Source organism: Chelonoidis abingdonii, chromosome 3, assembly GCF_003597395.2.
Source record: "Chelonoidis abingdonii isolate Lonesome George chromosome 3, CheloAbing_2.0, whole genome shotgun sequence".
In the NCBI taxonomy this organism is placed as follows: domain Eukaryota; kingdom Metazoa; phylum Chordata; order Testudines; family Testudinidae; genus Chelonoidis; species Chelonoidis abingdonii.
In genome coordinates this window covers 64,025,937-64,049,374 of record NC_133771.1, presented here as the reverse complement: position 1 = coordinate 64,049,374, position 23,438 = coordinate 64,025,937, and the positions used below count along the sequence as shown (strand labels likewise).

The following is a 23,438-nucleotide window of genomic DNA, read 5'->3' as shown; positions in this document are numbered from 1 at the left end:
TATGCCAAGATTGACAAATGGAAGAGGTCACATTCAGGCTGTCCTGGTTGTAATACAGACTTCTGACACTTCTAGATAGGCTCTTTTTTTTTTATGACTTCACAAAAAGCCATTTACAATATAAAGAATATTTATGTTAATCTGCAGCAGAAGCATTTAAAATGCCTAGTCAGAAACAAAGTTTGACCCAAATGTTAGGTAATTTTGAAACCAGACATAATAATCCACAAAATACACTGGATTTTTTCTGACTTAACGAGCGAGCTTGGATTGTGGTGTTTGTAAGAAGCGAACCCAGTATCCTCTCGGCCAGGAAGCATGTATGAGCTCATATATGCATCTGGTTGGCGAACTTGCTGTCAGTCAGACTAATACTTACTAGTTGTGACTAGTAAAAGAGAAATTAGAATTATATGTGACTATATCAAAGCCTTCTTGTAGAACTATTGAGGAAAAAGGGGCATACAGACCTCGGAAAGAGTACACTCAGTTTTATATTTTTACACGGGTGATATTAGGTGTAACAAAAGCAGACACCGTGGAGCTATTATAAATCTTTCGTTCATAATACCACTTTTATGGACTGCGGAGGCGAAATGTAGGGTACTTGCTCCATGCTAACAAAAACTGGAACGTGCTGGGGAGGCTGCAGACCATACTGTAAAATTCCCGGCTCGAGATTCTGGTTGCTGCCTTGTAAGTTTAGCTATCACCGGGCGCCTCTTGGCCAAGGGTTTACCTGTTGGTGCACGCTGGCTGCGATAGAGTTCGCTTATCTAGGCTCGATGACCGTCTGGTCAGGCAGACTATAAGGAGACAGGACTCGTAGGGTGCTCCGCTTCGTTTATGTCCATATGCGCCGGATTACGGCGCGGACCGGGTGTCTGGCTTGGCCCCAAAGAGCAGGAGACTCTCTCGCTATCTCATTACTGCTCTTGTGACGATACGTATTGGTGACACATACGCCTCAGGTCCTTGCAGCACAGGGCATCACTTTCACAGTGTGGCGTAGGTGGGCAGGATCTTGGCCCTTTTTTACCCAAGCCCAGCCCGGCCGCCATCCCCTCGTACACCATTGCAACGGACTACGTCTTGTTGTGACGATCCGGGTACAGAGCTTCGGCAGCGCGGACTTCTAGCCCGTTACAGATAACCGTGGCGGCCATCGTCCTGTTCCCCGGGAGCACGGCTGGTACCACAGCCGGCCAATATGGGCCTCGACGCTCTCTCTGCTCGGGTGCCGGGCACCTGTCTTTTCAGGTCTGCTTACAGTGCGCACAGTGATGTTCTGGTTCGACATATGTTAACTGCTGCGATCTCCTGGCGTCACGCTCCCCTTTTCTTCGTATACTGCAGGGCTTCGTCCGCGGGGACAGACCCGCTGGTTCGGCTACGCACTCCTGGCCGTCTGATACTTATATGATGGAGCATGTCTGCCTATCAGTGGCTGTTACGGCCAGCGCACAGAACACGACCTCTGCGGCTGACGCGGCCGAGGAGCCCCGCGCCTGACGCCGGCTTCTGTAGCGCGCTGCGTCCAGGTGTATGCGCTCCTGTGATTTTGTTTTGTGGTGCTAGGCTGGATAGCTGTACTTGGCTCGGCGCAGTGGAGGTGCTGCGTTGCTACTGGGCACGTGCTCCGCGCGGGGCAGCTCGCTCACGTTAGCGCACTCCGGCCCGGCCCGGGAGCACAGATTATGACGGAGGAGTGCAATTCGTAGATTGGGAAGCACGGCTTACCGCCACGAGACGGAGCGATCCGAGTCTGGAACTGAATGAGAGGCCCCAGAAGAGGCCCTGCCACCGTGTTGGGAGCCCTGTGTGTTACACCGTCCTCCAGTTTTCTTCCGGTGCAGTCGAGAGTCATTGTATTGCAGCTATCGCACGGCAGAGAGGGGTGCTCGTTCGATTGCGGAGCACCTTCCTTGCCTGGGCCTCGAGCTACACTGCGACGGCTAGATCGGGCGGAGTCCCCAAACAGTCAGAAAGGAGCATAGGAGAGTGCTTCAGGTCAGGTGAGAGAGGCAATAGCCTCTCTTCAACGCCCTAGGCGGGGACAGCACGCAGGGTTGGAGTGCCGGTTGTGTAGGCAGCCTCCCGCGCTGGAGCCTTTGCGCCAGAGGGAGACATTGGAGATGTTGTTGAAAGCGGGCAAGTTGTGGGGCGCGGGGGGGGGGGTTGAGGGGGAAATGTGGATTGGCGGCAGGGCCTAACTTAAGTCCGTTGGTGTGAAGCAAAGTTCCCTACTCTTAAAAAATAAACTTGTTATGAACAGTTCATAAGGCATCAGCGATATTTATGCTTCCGTTCTTGCCCCCCACTTGCTTTGTTCGGGCCCGCAGACTACGCATTTTTAAAACCGATTAGCACGTTAAAGTTGCAATGTGAACGCTTGCACCCGTTCCACACAGTTGAGGCCCGATGTCGATAGAGGCTCTTAAAGTCGGTCCTTGCACCCTTTCCCAACGAGAGGAGTTAGTTGCTAAATCGGTTGTCATTCAAGACGATTAGGGGGTAAGGGGGCTTGCAAAATTTCGACGGTTTGGGCCGCCGGGGCGGTATTCCCACACGTGCACCACTGTTGACCGCGGGGAAAGCAATCTTGAACTTCGAATTGCACTACCAGGTAGACAGGAGCCCCCACGAACTGTTGAAGTTCATTTCTGTTTGCCCAGCGTTGAAACTTCTTTGAATCACACAGGGGCGAGGCAGGCCCAATTTCCAAAAAGACTCCAGCATGGACCGTTAAGGAGATTTACGGATTTCGATTCGTTGTATTGGGGAGAACAAAGCTTGGTCTGTTCCACAGCTCCATTACATGAAGATGAAAGTGCCCAAGCATATTTGAAAAAAATTTTATCCAGGCTATGATTCGAGTCCACAGCACAGTGCTGCTGACAAGCCGTACAGAAAGCCAAAGAATCAAATTGGACCGCTCATAAGAGGGAGGGAGGGGGTTATCTGAGGACTCCACATCCCAGCAATCTTCGAAAAGCATTGCATTCTTAGCGAGCTCCCAATGCCGTAGGGTCAAACACATTGTCCGGCGTGGTCAGAGGATAGCTTGTCAAAGTTCACCCCCTCCCACCTGCCGCTGAAAGAAAAGGGAAAAAATGTATCTTGATTTTTTCAAATGTCACCCTATTCCTACTGAAGCGCTGGTAACGTGGATGGCTGCGGCAGTTTACAGAGCAGTATCATCACCTTCCCTCCCCGGTGGCGAGACGGTACAAATATGCTGCTACTGCTGCTCTGTGCGTCCTCTATGGTGTAGGGTGGTGCGTGGGGAGTGCTTGTCTGGTAATAAGGATGAATGATTCCCTTGGGGCGAGCGCGAGAGATGGTACAGGAACGCTGTAATGGCGCTTCTAGCGATAAGACTGCGCACGTCGCGGAGTAGCTTCCATTGTATTCGCGCGTCGCTTCGCGTATTCAATGTTAATCCAAACGATCTTACAGCTCCGTGCGCATTTGCACTTATACTAGCAGGCAGCCGAGAGCTTGCGTCTGCAGTCGTTACTCCCGCGCGAGGCGGAGTGCATGGTGGTGGTGGGGTATCGCGCGCTCGGTCACGGTGAGCTGAGACTGCCTCCTGCCCGATGCCTCCGGGCTAATTGGTCCTGTCTGGGACTAATAGGCAGTTGGGGAGGCTGGTATCCACTGCTGTGTCTTGCGCAGCTATGAGTGATTGATCTCAGACTAACATACGTCGGCTTGTTCGTTATCCCTTGGTGGGAGGCTGCTGCGCCGTTCTTCTTATTTCTACCTGCCTGTTCATCACAAGGGGGTGGACACTGGCCTGCACGGTAGCTTTAGGAAGGTTGGGGGGAGAAAAGCAAAGCAACAGGTGGGGTTTGGTTGCAGGGGCACCCCCCCCCCGTGAATGGCATGCTAGCTCATAATTTCTGTGGGATCTCATAGACGTAATAGGTCAGAAGGGACCAATATGATCATCTAGTCTGACCTCTGCACAAAAAGCAGGCCACAGAACCTACCTCCACTTCTTAATAAAAAACCCAACCTAGTTCCGAGTTTATGAAGTCTTCAAATTGTGGTTTGAAGCTTCAAGCAGAGAATCCACCAGCAAGTGACCCATGCCCCACGCTGCAGGGGAAGGCGAAAAACCTCCAGAGCCTCTGCTAATCTGCTCTGGAGAAAATTCCTTTCCCGACCCCAAATATGCGATCCGCTAAAACCTGAGCATGTGGGCAAGGCTCCCCAGCAACAGTCAGGAAACTGTGCTCTCTGGTTCTCTGATACACTGGTCTCTATACACTTGCCCCATATTCTAGGCAGACTGACTCTATTTTAGATAACATAAAAGGAGGGATTGACTCGGGAGTCATTCCCATTTTTGTCTTTGCGCCCCCGGCCACCTCAGGCCGGGCACCTGTGACAGCAGCAGACAGTACAGAACAACAGATACCGTCATGCTCAATGGCGCAGCAGACAGCACAGAATGACTGATAACTATCCTGCTGTCACGCAAAGGCAAAATGAATGCTGCTGTGTAGCTGCCAGTATCGCCTCTGTCAGCGGTCCAGTACACATACGGTGACAGTAAAAAAAGCTGAACGGCTCATGGTTTCCGTGTATGGGCATCTGCCAGGGCAATCCAGGGAAAAGAGCGCGAAATGATTGCTGCCGTTGCCTCCCGCGCCCCCACACTGACCCGATTTCAAACATTTCACTGTCATCCCTCTGGAGAAAGGCTCCAGCGGCGGGAGGCTGACTAAGAAGGCAACTCCCCTGCGTGTGTCCCCAGCTAGAGGCCCCTGAGGAGGCTGGTGGCGCCTCCTGCAGAGGTTCCACTTCTCTCTGACTGTGGTCCCGGACACGCAGCAGGGCCACAGGCAGGCACGGCCTCCCAGCGAAGAGCCTTCCCGCCGCCGAGCGAGGTACCTGGGCAGCGTGAGTCTCTCGCGTGCAGCCCCTCACCTGGCTCCGGGCGGGCCGGCAGCGGCGCGGCTCCCCCGGGGAGCAGGAGCCGGAGCCCCGGGTACCTGGCGCGCCTCAGAGCCGGCGCGGCGGGGCTCCGGCCGCGGGCTGTTTGTGCCACTACAGCGGCCGTCAGTGAGCGCGGGGCGTCGCCAAGGGCCAGGTCTGTCCCCCGCAGCCCCCTGCTGCAGAGAGGGGCTGCCGGGGCCACTGCTCAGGGGCTCTGGCACCTGTTGGCCCGGGCAGGTGCCCGGGCGGCCGGAGCCAGCGAGGCGCGATTGGCCGGCTGGGCCGCGCGTGCTCCGGGGAGGGGAAGGCGCTTTCTGCTCTTCTGGGAGCAGGTCCCGGCTCGCTCTGGCCGCGTCTCTCACCAGGCAACGTGCCAGGCTCCCCGGGCAGGCGGGCGGCGGGCTGGGCTGGGTGTGAATGGCGCGCAGGATGCCTGGAGCCAAAGCTGTCGGGCAGGACTGGCTACGTCTGTCTCCCTTTGGGGCCAGCGCGCTCCCGCTATCGGCGCCTCTGGATAGCGGGTCGATCTCTCTCTAGTTAGTCTCCAAGGCCGCCAGCTGGCTGAAATTTCGCAGCGGGGTAACTGTGGCACGTGGATAGTAACTTAAGCAGCACCCAGAATCTCCGAGCCGGGAATTTACAGATGGTCTGCAGCCTCCCCAGCACGTTCAGTTTTGTTAGCAGGGAGAGCCTCTTTCCCTCGCCAGTCTAAACATGGGGATTTAGAAGGAAGATTTTATTCCAGAGTCTTTTTGGCTACAAATCTTTCACCCAGAATTAAACTGTTTACTCTTTTCGAGGTCTGTATGCCCCCTTTTTACTCCATACTTCTCAGCGTTTGTGCTCTTTGTTTTTCTTTTTGTCCCAGGTAAAGTATTAGTCTGACTCTGCGCCCTTGCGCAATGTAGTGTTTGAGTTGCTTCCTGCAGGAGGATACTGGGTTAGTTTTTAAAAACCTCAGTAGCTCTTTAAGTCAGGAAAAAATCCAGTTGTATTTTGTGGATTATTACTGTCTTTTAAATTACCTACATTTGGGGCTCAAACTGTCTGACTGGCATTTTAAATGCTTCTGCTGCAGAATTAAATAAATATATCTTTTATATGTAAAATGTGTCTTTTGTAAACTTCAAAAAAAAAAAAAAGAGAGAGAGAGAAAGAGTCTTATTAACCAGGCTGCATGTGCTCCCATTCCATTTTTCATCTGTGGATTATTTGTGTAATTGATTTTCTTCAAGAATCAGTGCATCCCTTTCCTTTTCATACAGGTATAACCCTGAGTCGTTGTACATGATCACATTCCCATTATTAACGGTCCTAGGTTTCTGTGGAGTAGAGAATGACCTATATTTAATGAATCAGGCAAATTTTGTGGTTACTGGTAAGATGTATGAACATCTGTTCTGTCTGTTTCACTTGTGACCAATTTTGTATCTGAAAGGTAGTCTTCTCAACAGGCTAGTGCACCAAGCAGCTCAGCTGCTCTTCTACCTGCTTTCCCTTCAGTATGGGTTCTAATAAGAATCTCTTTTCAGTAAGAGGTCTTTACCCTGCTATCTTCAGCTCTTATTTTCTTAAAGTCAAAGGAACCCTTTGCCTCCCTTTTCAGTATGTGTAAAAGAGACATGTCTTCCTAATACTGGGAGCAGCCTGAATGGTAAGATTGTTGCTTCTGAAGATGTATTTGAGCTTATGCTAGGCCTTCTGGTGTATCTATACTTGTGACTGTTTGTGGTTTAGTGCTAAAATGTATGGTGTCAAGTATCAGAGGGGTAGCCGTGTTAGTCTGGATCTGTAAAAGCAGCAAAGAATCCTGTGGCACCTTATAGACTAACAGACGTTTTGGAGCATGAGCTTTCGTGGGTGAATACCCACTTCGTCAGATGCATGTATTCACCCACAGAAGCTCATGCTCCACAATGTCTGTCTGTTAGTCTGTAAGGTGCCACAGGATTCTTAGCTGCTTTTGCTAAAATGTAGTTGACTTCAGGCAGGCCTTTCAGGTATTTGAGAGTATGTAAATAAATAAACATCATCTTCCAAACTTTCAATTTTTTTCTCAAAATTCCTTTCTTTCCCCTAATTTGCAAACTACTAGTATCTTCTAGAAGGTTACTTCCTAATTCTGCTTTTTAAATATACAGGAAAGCACTGCTACAACAAATAGTGTAATTGTCTCTGGACAGTCTCCAAGCAAAAGAATAAATGAACACAAATCTGACATCAGGAATCACAACATTCAAAAACCAGTAGGAGAACACATCAATCTCTCTGGTCACTCAATAACAGACCTCAAAGTGGCAATTCTTCAACAAAAAAACTTCAAAAACAGACTCCAATGTGAAGCTGCAGAACTGGAATTGATTTGCAGACTAGATACCATCAGATTAGGCCTGAATAAAGACTGAGAGTGGTTGAGTCATTACAAAACCTGAATTTAATTTCCCAAATACTAATTTCTCCTTACTGTTACTCACACTTTCTTGTCAACTGTCTGTAATGAGCCGGTCTCTTACCACTTAAAAAGTTATTTTTCCTCTCTTGGTATCCTGCTGTTAATTGATTTATCTTGTTAGATTGACCTAACACTTGGTAAAGCATCCCCATCCTTTCATGTATTTATACCTGCTCCTGTATTTTTTACTTCATACATCTGATGAAGTGAGTTCTAGCCCACGAAAGCTTATGTCCAAATAAATTTGTTAGTCTCTAAGGTGCCGCAAGGACTCCTCATTTTTTGGTTTTTTTTTTAACCAGAGACTAAATATCACACCAACAGCAATTGTCAATGCATTCCTGAGAACAGTCAAAACTAGGTTCCCAGCATGAAAGGGCAGAATGTTGCTATCTTGTCACTTGACTGTTTTACTGAACCTACAGACAATGTTTTTTTCCTTCAGAGTGAGTGAGATTCCAGGAGGCAAGGCTTGTTATCAAACAATGCTCAAGTACTGTTAAAATCTAATCTTAAGAGACTCATTCACTTTGCCAGTCAAAAAGGAAAGGCAATGCATGCCTAGGGCTCCTGGGGTGGGCGGGGTGTCAAGTGAGGCAATTTGCCCCGGGCCCTGCAGGGGCCCCACGAGACCTGGCCCAGTGGCAGTCCGGGTCTTCGGCGGCGGGGGGCCTTCAGTGCTGCTGAAGATGCAAAGCGATTGAAGGGCCCCCGCTGCCAAAATGCCGCTGAAGACTTGGACCGCCGCTGGGTGAATACAAGCGCTGCAGCTCTCCCGCTTTGCCCCAGGCCCCCTGAATCCTCTGGGCAGCCCTGTGCATGACTGAAGACACTGGACCCCCAAAATAATTCAGCTTATAAGCAGGGCTTTATGTTGAATTCCCCAACCCTCCACAAATATTCTTCAGGAATTGCAGCTGTCATAAACAGATAGTAGAAGTTAATAGAACAAAAGTACTTTATATCTCTTTTGACTGTAAAGGGTTAACAAGTTCAGTAAGCCTGGCTGTCACCTGACCGGAGGACCAATCGGAAGGATCTTTAAAGCTTGAGACGAGCGGAACGTTTCTGTGTGTGCTGTTAGTTTTGGGTGTTCACTCAGGGCTCGAGGACCAGATGTGCAGATCAGGTTTCTCTTCCCATCTCTGAACCGTTCTTATAGATTTAAATTAAACTGGCGTAGATAGCAGTTCGGCTTATGTTTGTTCTATGTTGCATAATTGTGCTATTTGGCTGGAGGCTTCAAAGTGTATTTGGCTGGAAGAGTTCAAATTTTTATTGCTAAGCTCTGATTCCTTTTATTTGACTTGTTGCTTATTTAGCTGGAGGTATTCCAGTGATCTTATCGCCCTGAACCAATATACTATTCCATTTTGAAAATTACAGAATGATATCTTTATCTGTTTTCTCTCTTAATTACAAGTTCTTTGTTAAGGACCTTTGATTTGTTTTTTATCTGGTGTAGACCTCGTAGAGCGGCGTCTGGATCGAGACAGGAATGTGGTGGAGAAAGGGGGAAGGGGAGGAGAAGCCTATGTTCTCTTGTGTTAGGTCTATGTTCTCTAGACTGGATTGGGGAAGAGGGTGGGGGGAGTGAATTTTCCTTCTGTTTGAGATTCAAGGAGTTTGATCACAGTGATTTCCAGGTAACACCGGAGGGGAAGCTGGGGGATGCAACAGTGCGGGAGGGTTTATCTTCCCTCGTGTTAGAGTCCGCGGGTCTGGGTCTTGTGGGTCCCTGGGCGAAGGTTTTGGGGGGACCAGAGTGTACCAGGCACTGGAATTCCTGGTTGGTGGCAGCGCTACAGGTTCTAAGCTGGTAATTAAGCTTAGAGGAATTCATGCTAGTACCCCATCTCTTGGACGCTAAGGTTCAGAGTGGGGAATTATACCATGACAGCAGCTTTCATCTTTTGGGTCATAAATCAGTCTTTTGCCAGGTATTTCCACAATTCTAACTTCCCAAATTGTTAACAGAGTAAATGAGTGCTAAAGTATTTAATAAAAGGACAGTTTGAAGTGGAATAGGAGCAACAGAAATAATAACTTGCCTGGCAGTATGGCATGAAGAGTCAGAACAGGAGAATAATGAAACAGAGAAATGGAGTACATATTATAAAAGTGACTCTCTTGAGGGGAAAAAGGAATGCTTAAATAAAGGGAAGAAGCTGTAGGAGAAGTAAACCTGTGCACTGAGTATCTTTCAGGCAATCTTTCCAAAATCTCAGCAAGGAAGTTCTAGTTCTAATATAGAAAATTCTGATAGATGTTTAAACATAGTGCAGGCACTTGTTGGTTGCCAGGTGAAATCCATCTCAGCTAGGTAGCATCCAAAAACTATTTCTTCATGTGTTTAAAGTACAGAGTCTTTAGGGAAAAAATGTTCCCTATCAGTGACTTACGGTTTTTCTACAAAAGCAATCGTGCATTTGTGGAGAGGGAGAGAGAATGTCCCTGAAAAGAATTGATGGTGTCAGTCCTCTGTGTAATGCACTGATGTGACCATGACAAAAACACTATCGCAGCTGGCATTCTTGTATGTCCATCTTGGCAAGTTACCATGTGTACATTCCAATATCATCCTAAAAGAAGACCTTTCCGGGAAACCATTAAGGCAGGCTGGTTGGGTACAATACTAAAGACCATAGTTCCACTGTCCATGCCGGAAATGTTGTATCTAAACAGGACTGTTTTTCAGGGCGGTCCATGCAGCACGTCCCTCAGACATTAAATTCACTTAATTATCTTTAAGGTAGTACAGGCAGCAGAGTGTATCTTTCTGTTTTAGTGGGTATTGTAGATCACGTTCTTGTTTGAAGTCTAGAGTGGATGAGAGAACATAACCTGCTGTTCTCTCATCTCAAAATCCACCCTCAAAAGGAGGAAAGGAATATATTCATAAGTGACCCTTCACTAGATTTTTATTTACATGGTGTGGTGAGGCTAGATCACCTTATTAATAAACTTCATTGTGAACCACCTTCCAATGCAGGTAACTGAGTTTGAGTGTAATTGAAGTATAGTCCAAGGTGTGAAATATCTTGTGACTCAACAATATATAGTGAATGGAATTTAAACACTGTGATGTTAGCAGTCACTCATTTTTATTTATTTATTGTACTTTTGCAGATTACAGAGAGAGGGACAGCATCTTTGAAGAGGTTTCACTGTTGGAATGCCTCAGATTAATACAGCTACAGTTCTGCAGATTTGTGTGCTGCTATCTGCACTTCCTGTACAGTATTTCATATCCCAGTGGTATGGAACGGACTCTGCTCAGCGCCTCCAGGTGACACAAAGGTTGTAACATCTTTTCTCCCCATCACGTTAATATATTCAAAGCTAGATTTCTCTCTCCCTCCTCCCTTATTACACTTTTGTTCTGGAAGCTTGGGGTGGGGATGCCCTCCTGCCATCCTTACAAGAATACATTCAGATCGTATCTCATACATTTTTGTGTTTTAATATGCATTTATCAAGCAGTTTGATGTCCTATGGCATTTGAATAATAGTCTTTGTTTTTCTCCATATAAAACCTTGTGTGTATGGTCGGCATGGCTGTATCTCAATATGCTTCTGCCCCTGGAGATTCTAATAAGTGTTACTATGTGCTTAATCTCTTTGAAAGGTGAGAATGAAATGCTTGATTAATAACACTATTTTTGGCCTTCCCTTGTCTTGTTGAAACTTACTATTCAAATGTATTTCCTTTTGGAGTATGATTTAGTGCATTGGCCTTAGCAATAAAAATCAGTGTAGTAGAGTGTAAATAATGACTTAGGACAGCAATCAGAAAAGAATGAAATACATAGTGACTTGTACAATATTACTTATTTTAAGAAGTTGTTGTTTACCAACAGTCACCACAAACATTTTCATCCTAAATATAAAGAAAAGGCTATGCTAATTTCAGGCATTGGTGTACCACTGATGTTTTAAAGTTGAGCAGCATGGGGAGAGATCTGTACAAGTGATACATAACCTGTTTGCAATTCAGATATTAAAATCTTACTATTACATTGGTTGTGGTATTATTTCAAAACATCACTGAAGCCAAAAGCCTACTTGGATTGAACAGATTAGACTGTCTGTATGAATGAGACAACCCAGACTTAAACTGATAAGAGAACAGAACACACCCTCATATTTTATAACATGAGAAAACCACTAACTGTGAGGTTTAGAAGAAACTGTGTACAGGCAGGTTATTCCATAATTGTCCATTTTGTCATTTCTTTGCCTTCCTCTGAAGTATCTGGTGCTGGCCACTCTCGAAGAGAGGACTCTGGACAGGATGAAGCACCAATGGCAATTTCCTACAGTCAGAGTAAAGGCAGGAAGCATCTTGGCATAAAAATGGACTTCTTCATAAAAATTAGGTGGTTTTTGGTACAAGTGACCATTGAAAAATTATCTGCTTATTTCTCGATGTGTTTAGAGACCAGAGTCTTTATCAAATAAATGTTCTGTCAGTGACTTTTCTCTTTTTTTCATACAAAAACAATTTTTGCATGTTAAATTTATGTAAAGCAATTTTATACAGTATATTATCAAATGTTCACACCATGTAACAATCATCTTTATTACTAAAGGATAATTGGCTATTGGAACAGCTTTATAAAGTCCTACTTGAGTCTGGATGCATGGACAGATCATCTAAAGCTGTGGATATCAAAGACAAGGTAGGACATTACATATTTATGCTATAGTAAGTTTTACATTGATCCTACCGTTAATTCCAGCTTCCCTATCTCTTGACCTGTTTTTACTGGAGAGTGTGCTACAGAAGTGAAGTAAGAGTGACAAGGAAAAAATCTGCCATGGAAAATTTCCTCCTTTTGAGGAGGATAGTCTTGGGGTACAATTTTTCTGTTTAAAAAGACCTTTTTGCGCTTACTTTGTTTGAACATTCAACTTGGGTTTGCCTCCAAACTGAAGATAAATCACAGCGTCAATGTAATGTTTGTATTAATCTTCTAATTTAAATCTCTCAATCAGTGAAGTCAGTGGGATTACCCGTGTTCATGAAATGAAGCACATACATAAATGTTTGCAGGATCAGGTTGGATCCATCTAAAATTCAATGTGCATAGTCATCTTATGCTGGGTATAATATTTCTGTGTGGTTTGATGGTAAATCAGGCAAAGCATCTGGGCAATATAAAGGTTAAAAATGAGGGAAACTTGCTGTTTGGATATCGTCTAATCTTTTCTGGATCATAATTTCAAAGTGACATGGCCTAAAAACTTCATTTTAATGTCTTCGTGAAGATTGGTGCCTTTCATTAGTTTGGGGGCATTGTGGGGACTTAGTTATTAAAACTGATTTCCATGTTTGTTTGGAACCCTGCAGAGTTCTTAACTCATGTATTTTTATTAAGGCTTTATAAAGGGTCCACGCAGAGTTCTAAAACCCACTACTTAGACCCCTGAGACCTAGAAAATTCACAGAATTAGAGCTTAGCCTCCCTGGAGGCTTCTGGGGGAAACAGTCTAAGGAGAAATGAGCTCTTTGCACAGCCTGCAAAAGTCCACAAAGACCCCACTTGTCAACAACTTTCTCTGACCTAGTATAGGACTCCAGACACCCTATATCCAGGGTCTCCCATAGTCCCAAAAGGACTGCATTGAGGATTATTTAGCCCCCATAATATGGCTTTCTCTTCTTAATACCTTTTTTTAAAAATGATCAGTTCTTAGTATTATAAAAACTAACACTTCTGGACTTCCCAAACCTTCCATATTGGATGCAATTTCACCTAGCAGATCAGGACACTTACACTTCAGTGTTTGCAATAGAAAGTGTTTGCTAACCTTAAGCCTTTACAGAGTTCATTCAGATGGAGATTTTTATAGGAACCTGGTGGAACTTGCTCCTACTTCCTGTCAAAGCAGGATCTGGGAGGGGCTTAGCAATGATATATGGAGAGGAGATTCTGCAAGCACCTATATGCACTTGGTATTGACAGAGAGCTGGCTGACATACATGGGAAAAGATCCCAAGTGGTGTCTGTTGTCACAAACTTGTTAAAATGCCATTAGCTTATAGAGTACAGCTGTAAATAACACTGACAACAAGGGCAGCAGAGAGATTTGAACCACCTCACTGTGCCCCCACCAAAGTGTGCGTTGCAGTAGGTCTCTGTCTTCCTAGTCCTTCTCCCTTTCACAGCAGCAACAGTAAAAGGAGCCAGCTCTTCTTTTTTAAAATACCACCCTCCAACCTGAAATTTAAATGAAAGCCACAACCCTTCTTGAGCTATGACTAAGATCTAGCATAAAAGGGAATCTGCATTCATTGTAGCCCTAAAGAAAGGCTTTAATTTAATTCAGTTTTTGATTGTTCCTTTAAACCATGTTCAAAAACTTGTCCTATTGTGTTTATATAAACTCTTACAACTCAGCAGTATATCTTTGGTTTGAGCTGTAACTTGGCATTCAACTTAGTGTTGGTCAAGGTGAACTCTTTGTTCAAATATTTAAAAGGAGCAAAGGACTCTTGTTTTACCACATCTAATTTTAAGGACTTAAAAGTTTTTGTATTTATCTACTTAGAGGATGGGAACTATTAGACTAGAAAATGGTTTAACTCCATTTGGCATTTTTAGGTAGCTTGCATCTTAATTTGCAAAAGTACAACATTGGGTATGGCAACTACTTGTAAAACACATTTTGAATGCACATACCAATGTGCCTTCAAATGTTTCCATATACAATTTACAATATGCACCACAGTGTGACTCCAGAGGAATTCTGTATCATATCGTCTCTTCTATAGAATACCTGTTTGTGTTCTGTGTTTATAACGGGGAGATTCTAATGTCCAATAAGATTCTAAGATTGTCATTCGCTTCAAACTGCATTGAATTTTGTATCAACCATTTTGCAATATCATCTTATTCAAACAACTTTATCTGGTTTTCTGATTATTATAATCCAATCCAAATACTAGGATATTAACAAACTTGTTTGATCACACTTATTATTTTAGGAACTGGTACTATGGAGAAAAGAGAACTCTAGGTGTTGAAGACGAAGAAGAAATCCATGCTTATTTTGCAGGTACTGGGGAAACTTCATTTCTGAAAAAGACTGCAGTCTTCAGTCCTTTTGACCTTTATTTTGGACAGCTTCAGAGTGTGTATGTATGTGTTGCTAGACTAATCTCCTAAATGACAAGCAGAGGCCATCTCTCACACTTTGCTAAAAGTGTTCATATGTGCTTGTTCAGGGAGCACTGGTGTCTAAAACATCTTTGATATTCTCATAGCTGTTTGATTTATGACTGAACTAAAACAGAAAGAGAAAAGGTACCATTTTATCAGTCTTCAAACTCAAATAGCTCTTATTTCCTTCAAAAATCACCTCTGAACAGAGACTGAATGGAAAAAATTCAGGTAGAAAGCAGCTTTGTTTGTTTTCAGTTAGAAAGGAGAGGGTCACAATTAAACACAAAATAGATAAACACATATAGCCTCAACTATGGAGTCTGAGTACTAAGTACTCTGTAGTACTGTAAAATATTGCATTAATTAAGACTTAAGAAAACAAATACTTGTCAACATATTTATTTTGTCTTGATGATTTCCCAAATCCCATTAATTTAATTCCAGGATACAACATAAAATATAAATGAAAATATTTATGAAATATTATTATAACATCCTGAACAAATGCTGTTTGGTTTTAACAACAAACTAGCTGTTTGCACTAAAGACTGTTAGTCTTCATACTCCCAGTTTTACTTTATTAAAGTAATCTAATTGCCCAATCTGTTTGTTTGTCACTGGATGTCCAACAGAGTAAAGTCTGTTAAATATTTGCTATTGTACTTGATCAAACACTTTTTCCTTGATAAATCTGTTTTCTTGTTTTACTAGAATCAACTCACATTCACAGTCCAAAGCCAGAATCTGTTCAGTTTAATGTGGGACAGGTGATAGTACACAGAAGATTTGGCTATTCAGGAGTCATTGTTGGCTGGGACGTAAAAGCTAGAGCTCCAGAAGAATGGCTGCAGCACAAATATCCTCCAGATAAACAGGTCTGAAAGTATTTAATTCTTGCTTTATTAATATTTATACAAAATAATTCAGATAACTTATTCCTAGTCTCCCTTTTTTATGACTTTCTACCTCCATGAAAGTGTCTTAAAGCCAGACTCCAGAAATGAACACTGGTTAGGACATTTATGCAAGTCAGGGAAGACTAAAGCCATTGTAGTAGTTCCTACTATCAGATGTATAGAATGTTTAGCAACTTCCTAGGTAGCTATTGGTCTAGTGCCAGAGTAATGGCTAAATAGCAAAAGAAAGGGAAAGACAAAAGCAGCAGATGCCATCATGGAATGGTAGGAAAATCCATTGTAAAATCCCTACAAATTAGATGGCAAACCCACTGGGCTCCAACATCAGTATTTTCCAATAGAATTAATCAAATTTTAAAAGCTGCTTGGAGAGCATAACATAACAGACGTATGCTTCTCCAATATCTGACTATTTTGAAACACATATTTCTCCCTGATTTTGTTTGAATAGTTAGAGGAAGGAAACCTGCATAACTTGGCAAACTACCATTAAGTGGACACATAATTGGTTATTAAACGACCTCAAATAAATAATAACTTAATGCAATGATGTCACATTGGAAGGACATCTCAAGTGGGGTTCTACAGGGATCTGTTCTGGATCCAGTATTTAACATCTTTATTAATTACCTGGATTTAGGAGCAGAAAGCTTACTGATCACATTTTCAAGATGACACAAAGCTGCTGCGGGGTGGGGGTAAGGGAGGTTTGCAAACACTTTGGAGGATAGTGCTAAAATTCAGAGGGGTCTTGATAAATTGGAGAACTGGGCTATAGACAACAAAATGAAATTCAATAAAAACAAATGAAAGGACTTAGGGAAGAAAAACAAAATGCACAAATACAGAATGGCACTGCTGAGAAGGGATCTGGGAGTTGTGGTGGATCACAACCTCAACATGAGTCAGCAACGTGATTTTAAAAAAATGCATTAACAGAGGCATAGCATGCAAGTCAAGAGAGGTGATAGTACTGCTCTACTCAGCATTGGTTAGTCCTCAGCTGGAGTAGGTCACCAATGTATAGAAAGGATGTGAGAAACTGCAAAGAATCCAGAGGCAAGCAACAAAGATGATTAAAGGGATGGAATGCAAGCCATATGAGCAAAGACTGAAGGAACTAGGTATGTTTAATTTGGAAGAGGACATTAAGGGAGGCCATGATAGTGTTTTTCAAATTCTTAAAAGACTGCCATAAAAAAATGGAGAAATATTGTTCTCTCTTGCCACAGAGGGCAGGACAAGAAGCAATAGGTTTAAAGTATAGTATAGCAGATTTAGATTAAATCTCAAAAAACCCTTCCTAACTGTAGAAACAGTGGGACAATGGAACAGACTATCTAGGGAGGTGGTGGAAGTTCCTTCACTGGAGATTTTCAAAGGGAGGCTGGATAGCCATCTGTCTTGGATAATTTAGATACAATCAATCCTGTATCTTGGCAGGGAGTTAGACTAGTTGACCCTTGTGGTCCCTTCTAAACCCTGGGGTTTTTTGATTCTATAACTACTTTTTGCTTTCATTAAGAGTAATGAAGTAATCTTGACATTACGTACTCAAGCTACATAAATATGCTTTCCTAGTGTAAGTAATATGACCTGGAGCAGTGGTCCCCAACCTTTTTGTGGCCAGTAGCGCATTCCATGTTTTCAGAAGAGTGTGGTGGGCGCCAACAATTTTTCAAGGCTTATTTTGTATTTGTATGTTAAATAATATGAAAAACATCATATTTAATATTCTTGCCACACTGGGTTGAAATAATACGTACGTTTTCTCTTATTTGAACCACTCATTTTGGAGCAAAATGTTAAAAAAAATAATAAATTTCAAAACACAAGAAAACAGCAGTATCAGTGCAGGAAGAATACTCACAGACAGGGCTGGCTCCAGGCACCAGTGGAGCAAGCAGGTGCCTGTTTCAGCATATGCTATGGGGCAGCATTCGGTCCATTCTGCAGAGGCGGAGCGTTTTTTTTGTTTGTTTTTTGGTGGCAGTTCTGGGCAGTGCAGGGAGAAGCCTGAGAGAAGCTGCAACCCTGGAGTACTCTGTCCCCAGCAGGTGGGGGCCCTGGCATCTCTCCCCTGCTGGGCACTAGGTGGGCCTCGTGCCTGCCAGGGACAGAGAGCACCAGCACCTGCAGCCCTGGAGTTCTCTGTCCCCAACAGGCCCAGGGCCGGAAGAAGCCGCAGCCCGGCGCCTACTGGGGATAGAGGGCACCGGCGCCCACAGCCCTGGAGTTCTCTATCCCCAGCAACTGCAGGGCTGCGGCTTCTTTCCCCTGCTGAGCAGTAGGTGGCGCACATAAACACCCCGGTGGGCACCATGGGACCTGTGGGCACCGTGTTGGGGAACGCTGACCTGGAGGATCAAGAACTTGACTAGGACTCTAGAGGACCTGAGTTCTAGTTCCAGCTCTGCTACTACTAACCTGGGCCAATTACTCTTTGCCTCAGTTTCCATATATCAATGTCCTTTGTAAAGCACTTTGAGATCTACTGATGAAAACCATTATATAAGAGATAGCTGTTGTCAGTTTTAAACCATAGTAATTTGTTGATGCCTTTCTTCTTAAAAGTGGGTGTGTGTGGGGGGCGGTATTTTTAAATCAATCAGCATAACTGTGAAAGAGTAACTAAGAATGTATGACGGCTGACTTCAGTAAAAACTAAGGGATTTAAAATGAGGTAAAAGAAAACTACTGAAAATTCACACATCTGAGTACGGATCTGAATATTAGTATTAGAGATCAGAACATCATAAGGATGTTTGACACTTCATGTAGAAGTGGCACAAAGTTTATTTTGTAATGGATCACTTTATCAAAAAAAAAAAAGGACAGGGTGCAAGAAGAAGGGAGAACACCCTTCTTTGGACATATCCCACTCTTTTGACAGTAGCACTGGTTTTGAGGCTGTGAACCAGTCAAATATGAAATAGAAATAGTTTTGTGCTGCTAATATCCATGTTATGTTACGTCTAACTTCCTCTGGCAGTGCACTGTGGTGCAGAGACGTGCTGGTTCTGTGCTGCTTTTTGTTTGAGGATGGGGGTAAGGCGAAGAGTTGTGCTGGGTGTGGAAAGGGGAGAAGACAAGGACAGAATTACTTGCTAGCTTTTTTAGGAAAGCAGCACAACTCTTGACATGAGATAAGGCTGTCTGTCTTGAGTATCGTAGCCAAACAAGTAGCTAAATTTTGCTGGTGATGAAATCCTTACTTATATCAGCCTAGACCTATCTATGCAGTCTGTACCTTAGAACATGAGGAAATAGGGTTGCTCAGAATTCTTTAAGATGCTGATATTCAGAAAAATTCAGACTATTTTCTAGCTTTCACTTTTAACCTAGTATTTCACAACAAAAAGAGAAATAAATGAGTCTTGGGAGATTTGGTATATTTTAAACTTACTGAAATCACAAAAATAAACAAATAATTGAATTGTGGAACTCTGATTGCATAAGTGGAAATACAGCTCAACCACATAATTCACACATTTAATTCAAAATTTGATACACTGAATTCTGTTTCCATGATCTGCACAGATGATAACAGTCCCTCTACTCTTTTTTGTCTGCCACCAGAGCAGAGCATGCTGCGGCAGTATTGATTGTTTAAACTTCAATAGTTATGGATGTCATGACACACTAATAAACTACAATTCCTTTCTTTAATACACTGCAGTGTATTTAAAGGAACAGTGTCAGCTTAACATGTTGTGACCTATTTCCTTGTGTTACTGATTATTAGGACTGAGAATTTTTCAAATCCAATTTATCTATCACTGCTTTCAGCTACTCTGAAACTGTCTTCATTGTCCAAGAATAGATTGTGTTTATTCAGTTTCATTTTAAGCGCTACACTGTTCAGGTTTCAAAACTGTTTTTGTTGAAATTCTTAATATTGTGAAACATTTCTATTTAAACTTTTATACAGCCTGAGTCTTCTGGTTTATTCTGAAATGGGAGGTCAAATGTAAGGTGATAGTGTTGCTGTAATAGTGCAGCACTGTGTATTCTGTGGGTTTGAAGTTCAGCTGCACTGAGCTCACATTCTGCAAAGTTCAGGTGGCAGGGAGACAAAGATGATTTTACACCAAAGAGCACTGTAATTGGAGAGCTCTGCCCATAACACTTTGCCCAGACTGCAGGGACTTGGCACCAGGCAGACAGCAAACTTTCAGACCTGTTTTTTTTTTTTAATTGTAATCTTGTCCACCTGACACTGACCTTGGATTTCACCTTACCCTCTTCTGCCTCACAGTATCTGTCATCCTCCTTTCTTCCTCTGGTTCCATATCCTCTTTCTGGTTACCCTTACCCCTCTACAGTTGCTACCATTTCTACCTGTTCCTCTTTCCCTCACAGCACAAATCTAGGTCCCACATCCTCCTTACCTCTGATAACATTTGCCCCAATCCTGACCCTCCCTTCCATCCCACCTTCTCCACCTCTGCCATCAGCTCTGCCCTTCTTGTGCCATTATTCTTAACCTTACACCACCCCCTCCTTCCACTTGTCTTGCTGTCTCTGGAACACCCACTCCATCTCTAGTTCTTTGTATCTGACTTCCTCCAGTTCTTGGCTCTTGCAGAGATCTGGATCCCTTCATCTGACACTGCCTCTGCAGTTGCTATCTTTTATGGAGACCTCTCCTGTCATCATATTCCCCACCCTAGATCAGACCATGGTGGTGCTGTTGGGCTTCTCCTCTCCCTTTCCTACCATTTCTAACCCCTCCCACTTCCCACTTTTGAAAGCACAGCATCCGACTCTTCTCTCCTTCCATGCAGCCGTTCCCCCAACTCCTCCTCCTCAGTCTTCCTTTCTGCTTGTGACTCCTGTCTCTTGCTCTTCCTCTTCTCACAGTCATCCACATTCCTCCTCAGTGATATCAACTTCCATGTTGATGGCCATTTGACTCCTAGCCACGACTTCTCACCCTCACCTTTTCATTTGATCTGCAGCCCTGGTTTGACTCTCCTGCTCATCAAAAGGGTCATTCACTTGACTTGGTCTTCACAAAACACTGCTCTCTCTCTAATCTCTGTTGCTGAGTTCCCCCTCTCCAACCATCACTTGAGTCTCTTTCAATATTTCCCAGCAGTCCTTACCCCATGCCCTGTCACTCGGCCTTTCCATGACTTCCAGTCCATCAGTGCTCTCCTTCCTTTCTTCCATTGAGTTAGTTGTTTTCTTCATTCTTCTTTATCCTCAACTCTTTTGCCTCTCTCTTCCAGCACAAGGTCCACCCTGCCAACTCCCAGCCCTGGGTTACCCTCAACATTCACTTCCTCCACCTCTGCTCTCTTACAGTGGAACATCTCTGGCTCAAATCCTGCGACCAGGCTTCCTCCATAACAAATGTATTCTCTCCTCCTTCAGCTCTTCCATGCTAAACAACTCTACTTTTTCAACTTAAGTGAATCTCATGTCTATTTGCCAGTGGTCTATTTGCCATCTCTGAAATGCTCCTCCTTCCACACAGTATCTTGCCAGTTTTCCTCCAAGAGAAAACTGGCAAAATACGATGTGACTTTCCCCCTTCGCCTGATGTATCTTTTCTTTCCCCTTCCCCTCCTACAACTCTCTCCTCCATCTCCCCTGTCACAGATACAGAAATTTCTCAGCTGCTCTCCTCCACTTGCCCCTATCACTCTCTCTCATTTCCTGATCTCTCTCATACCCACTTCCATCTCCTTCCTTACTTTTCTCCTTAGCCTCCACTTTCCTCTGTCTCTTTCCCCTCACAATACAAGCATGTACAAGTCTCTCCCATTTTGAAAACACACACTTTGGCCTACTACTGCCAATTCCCCTTATAGCTTTCATCTCTAAGCTCACTGAATGCACTCTCTGGAGTTTCTATCATCCCAGTCTATCCTAGACCCTCTCCAATCTGGCTTCTGCCTCTTGCACTCCACTGAAATCACTCACAATAAAGTCTTTTATGACCTATCCTGAGCTTTGGCTAGGAATGAATACTCCTTCCTCATTCTCCTTGGTCTGCCTGCTGCTTTCAACCTGGTCAACCGTATTCATCTGGAAACCTTGTCATACCCTGGTTTCTGTAACTGTCCTCCTGGTTCTCCATTTGTTTCTCTAATCATTTTTTCAGTGTCCTCATCCTCCTTCCAACTTTCGGGCGGGATGGTCCACAGGGCTCTCTTTCTCCAGATTCCTTGGTCCCTTGTCTTCTCCCTCTACACTTCATTGCTGGGTAATGTCATCTGTAAACAAAAAATGTTAGTGCTGATGACTCTCAGATCTGCCTCTCTACTCCAGACCTGTCTTTCTGTCCGAGACAGGCAAAGTTTTAATTTGGACATCTCTTTGTGGATGTCAAGCTGTCAACTCTAGCTCAACATGGCTAAAACAGAGCTGCTAATCTTACCCTCCAGTCCTTCCCACTACTTCCCCTTTCTCAATCATTATGGAAAACAGCCCCCAGTCTGCTTGTCACCCAGTCCCATAAATGGGGCATCATCTGACTCAGACCTCTGTAGGTCCACACATCAAGGCTACATCTATCTAAATCTTGCAGGTTCTTTCTACATAACATATCTAAGATATGACCTTTCCTATCTGTCCACAGTGCTGCAACATCCTTTTCTTTAGGCAATCTTGTCCCACTGGTATCCATTTAGAATGCTGCTGCAAAGATCATTCTCCTAGCCTGTCCCTTTGACCATATCACCTCTCTCTTAATCCCTTCTCTGCCTCTCCTTTTCTGTTGCATCAAACATAGCTACTTGTCTTCACTTTTAAGGTCCTTTATAACCTATCATTTCTCATTCACTATCAAGATGTCGACTCCTGCCTCCAATCAGCCCATAATGCCATGCTCCATTTCCCACTGGTTAAACTTTCAAATATGCACCTTCATGATTTCATCTGTGCTGCCCTTCACACTTGGGAGGACCTCGCTGTAGACATCCACAAAGCTACTTCATCATCATCCTTAAAAATCTCCTTAAAACTCTCTTTTGCGATGATGTCTACAAACACTTGACAAGGATTAGATGTGTATTAGTGCACCAGCAGCCGATCATGTTGACTAATAATTCCATCTCATTGTTTCTTGTACTTCCTGTCTGCACCCATCTTATACTTAGATTGTAAGGTCTTTTGGGCAAGGACAGCCTAGTGCAATGGGGTCCTGCTTCATGACTGGTACTCCTAGATACTAAGATAATACAAATAACCCACCTTTCTGCCTCCATGACCATGGGCAGGCTGGGATCTGAGCTGGATGCTCTAAATGTATGCCCAGGACTGGAACCACAATCACTGGAGGAAAATAGTGTGTTTTTGCCTTGCCCCTTCCTTTTACACACCATGAAGGAGGGAGCTAGTGGCGCAAAGTTGGCTATACCAGCTTCATGCCATCATATGCTTCTGTTCTAAAGCTTCTCCCATTTTTAACTAACGGGTTAATGACCCCACCAGAGGAATTCAGCTCTCTAGTGTTGTTGCTAAAGACTCCAGGACTAAGCTCCACCCTTCAGCTCAGGCCACCAGATTTTCTCTCTATAGTGTTGCAAACAGTTGGTGGTTCAGTTTCTCTCAACCATTTTGCCTGGCCTTTTATTTTTGTTTTTGTAGAGTCGCAACTTGTAATCTTCCTCTCCCTACTTCCCACCCAAGACCAGGTAAGTAGCAACGTAGTGGTTTCAACCACCTGGATCTGCCAATGTGGTCCCTCCCTGCCAGACTCTGCCCTTACTCAGGCCTGATATGAGCTGTCCTGCAAACACCTGTCTTAATTCTAAGTGGGGTTCCCTATGTGAGGCAGCATTTACAGACTCTACAGAGGGTGAATTATGCCCTGCCTGTTCCCAGCTAGATGATCCTCGCACTGCTGGGTAAAAGCAGCAGAGAATCCTGTGGCACCTTATAGACTAACAGACGTTTTGGAGCGTGAGCTTTCGTGGGTGAATACCCACTTCGTCAGACGCA

The 23,438-nt window shown here is 44.1% G+C and overlaps 1 protein-coding gene across 1 annotated transcript in view; it reads left to right on the top strand.

Moving 5' to 3' along the window:
- The first annotated feature begins 4,817 nt into the window (after window positions 1-4,817).
- LOC116833400 (F-box only protein 21-like) overlaps window positions 4,818-23,438 on the top strand; it is a 30,330-nt gene continuing 11,709 nt past the window's right edge. The window contains exons 1-5 of the mRNA XM_032794922.2: window positions 4,818-4,911; window positions 10,529-10,699; window positions 11,992-12,081; window positions 14,391-14,461; window positions 15,280-15,443. Coding sequence (XP_032650813.1) covers window positions 10,575-10,699; window positions 11,992-12,081; window positions 14,391-14,461; window positions 15,280-15,443 — 450 coding nt within the window. The 5' untranslated portion in view covers window positions 4,818-4,911; window positions 10,529-10,574. The remainder of the gene's footprint in view (window positions 4,912-10,528; window positions 10,700-11,991; window positions 12,082-14,390; window positions 14,462-15,279; window positions 15,444-23,438) is intronic.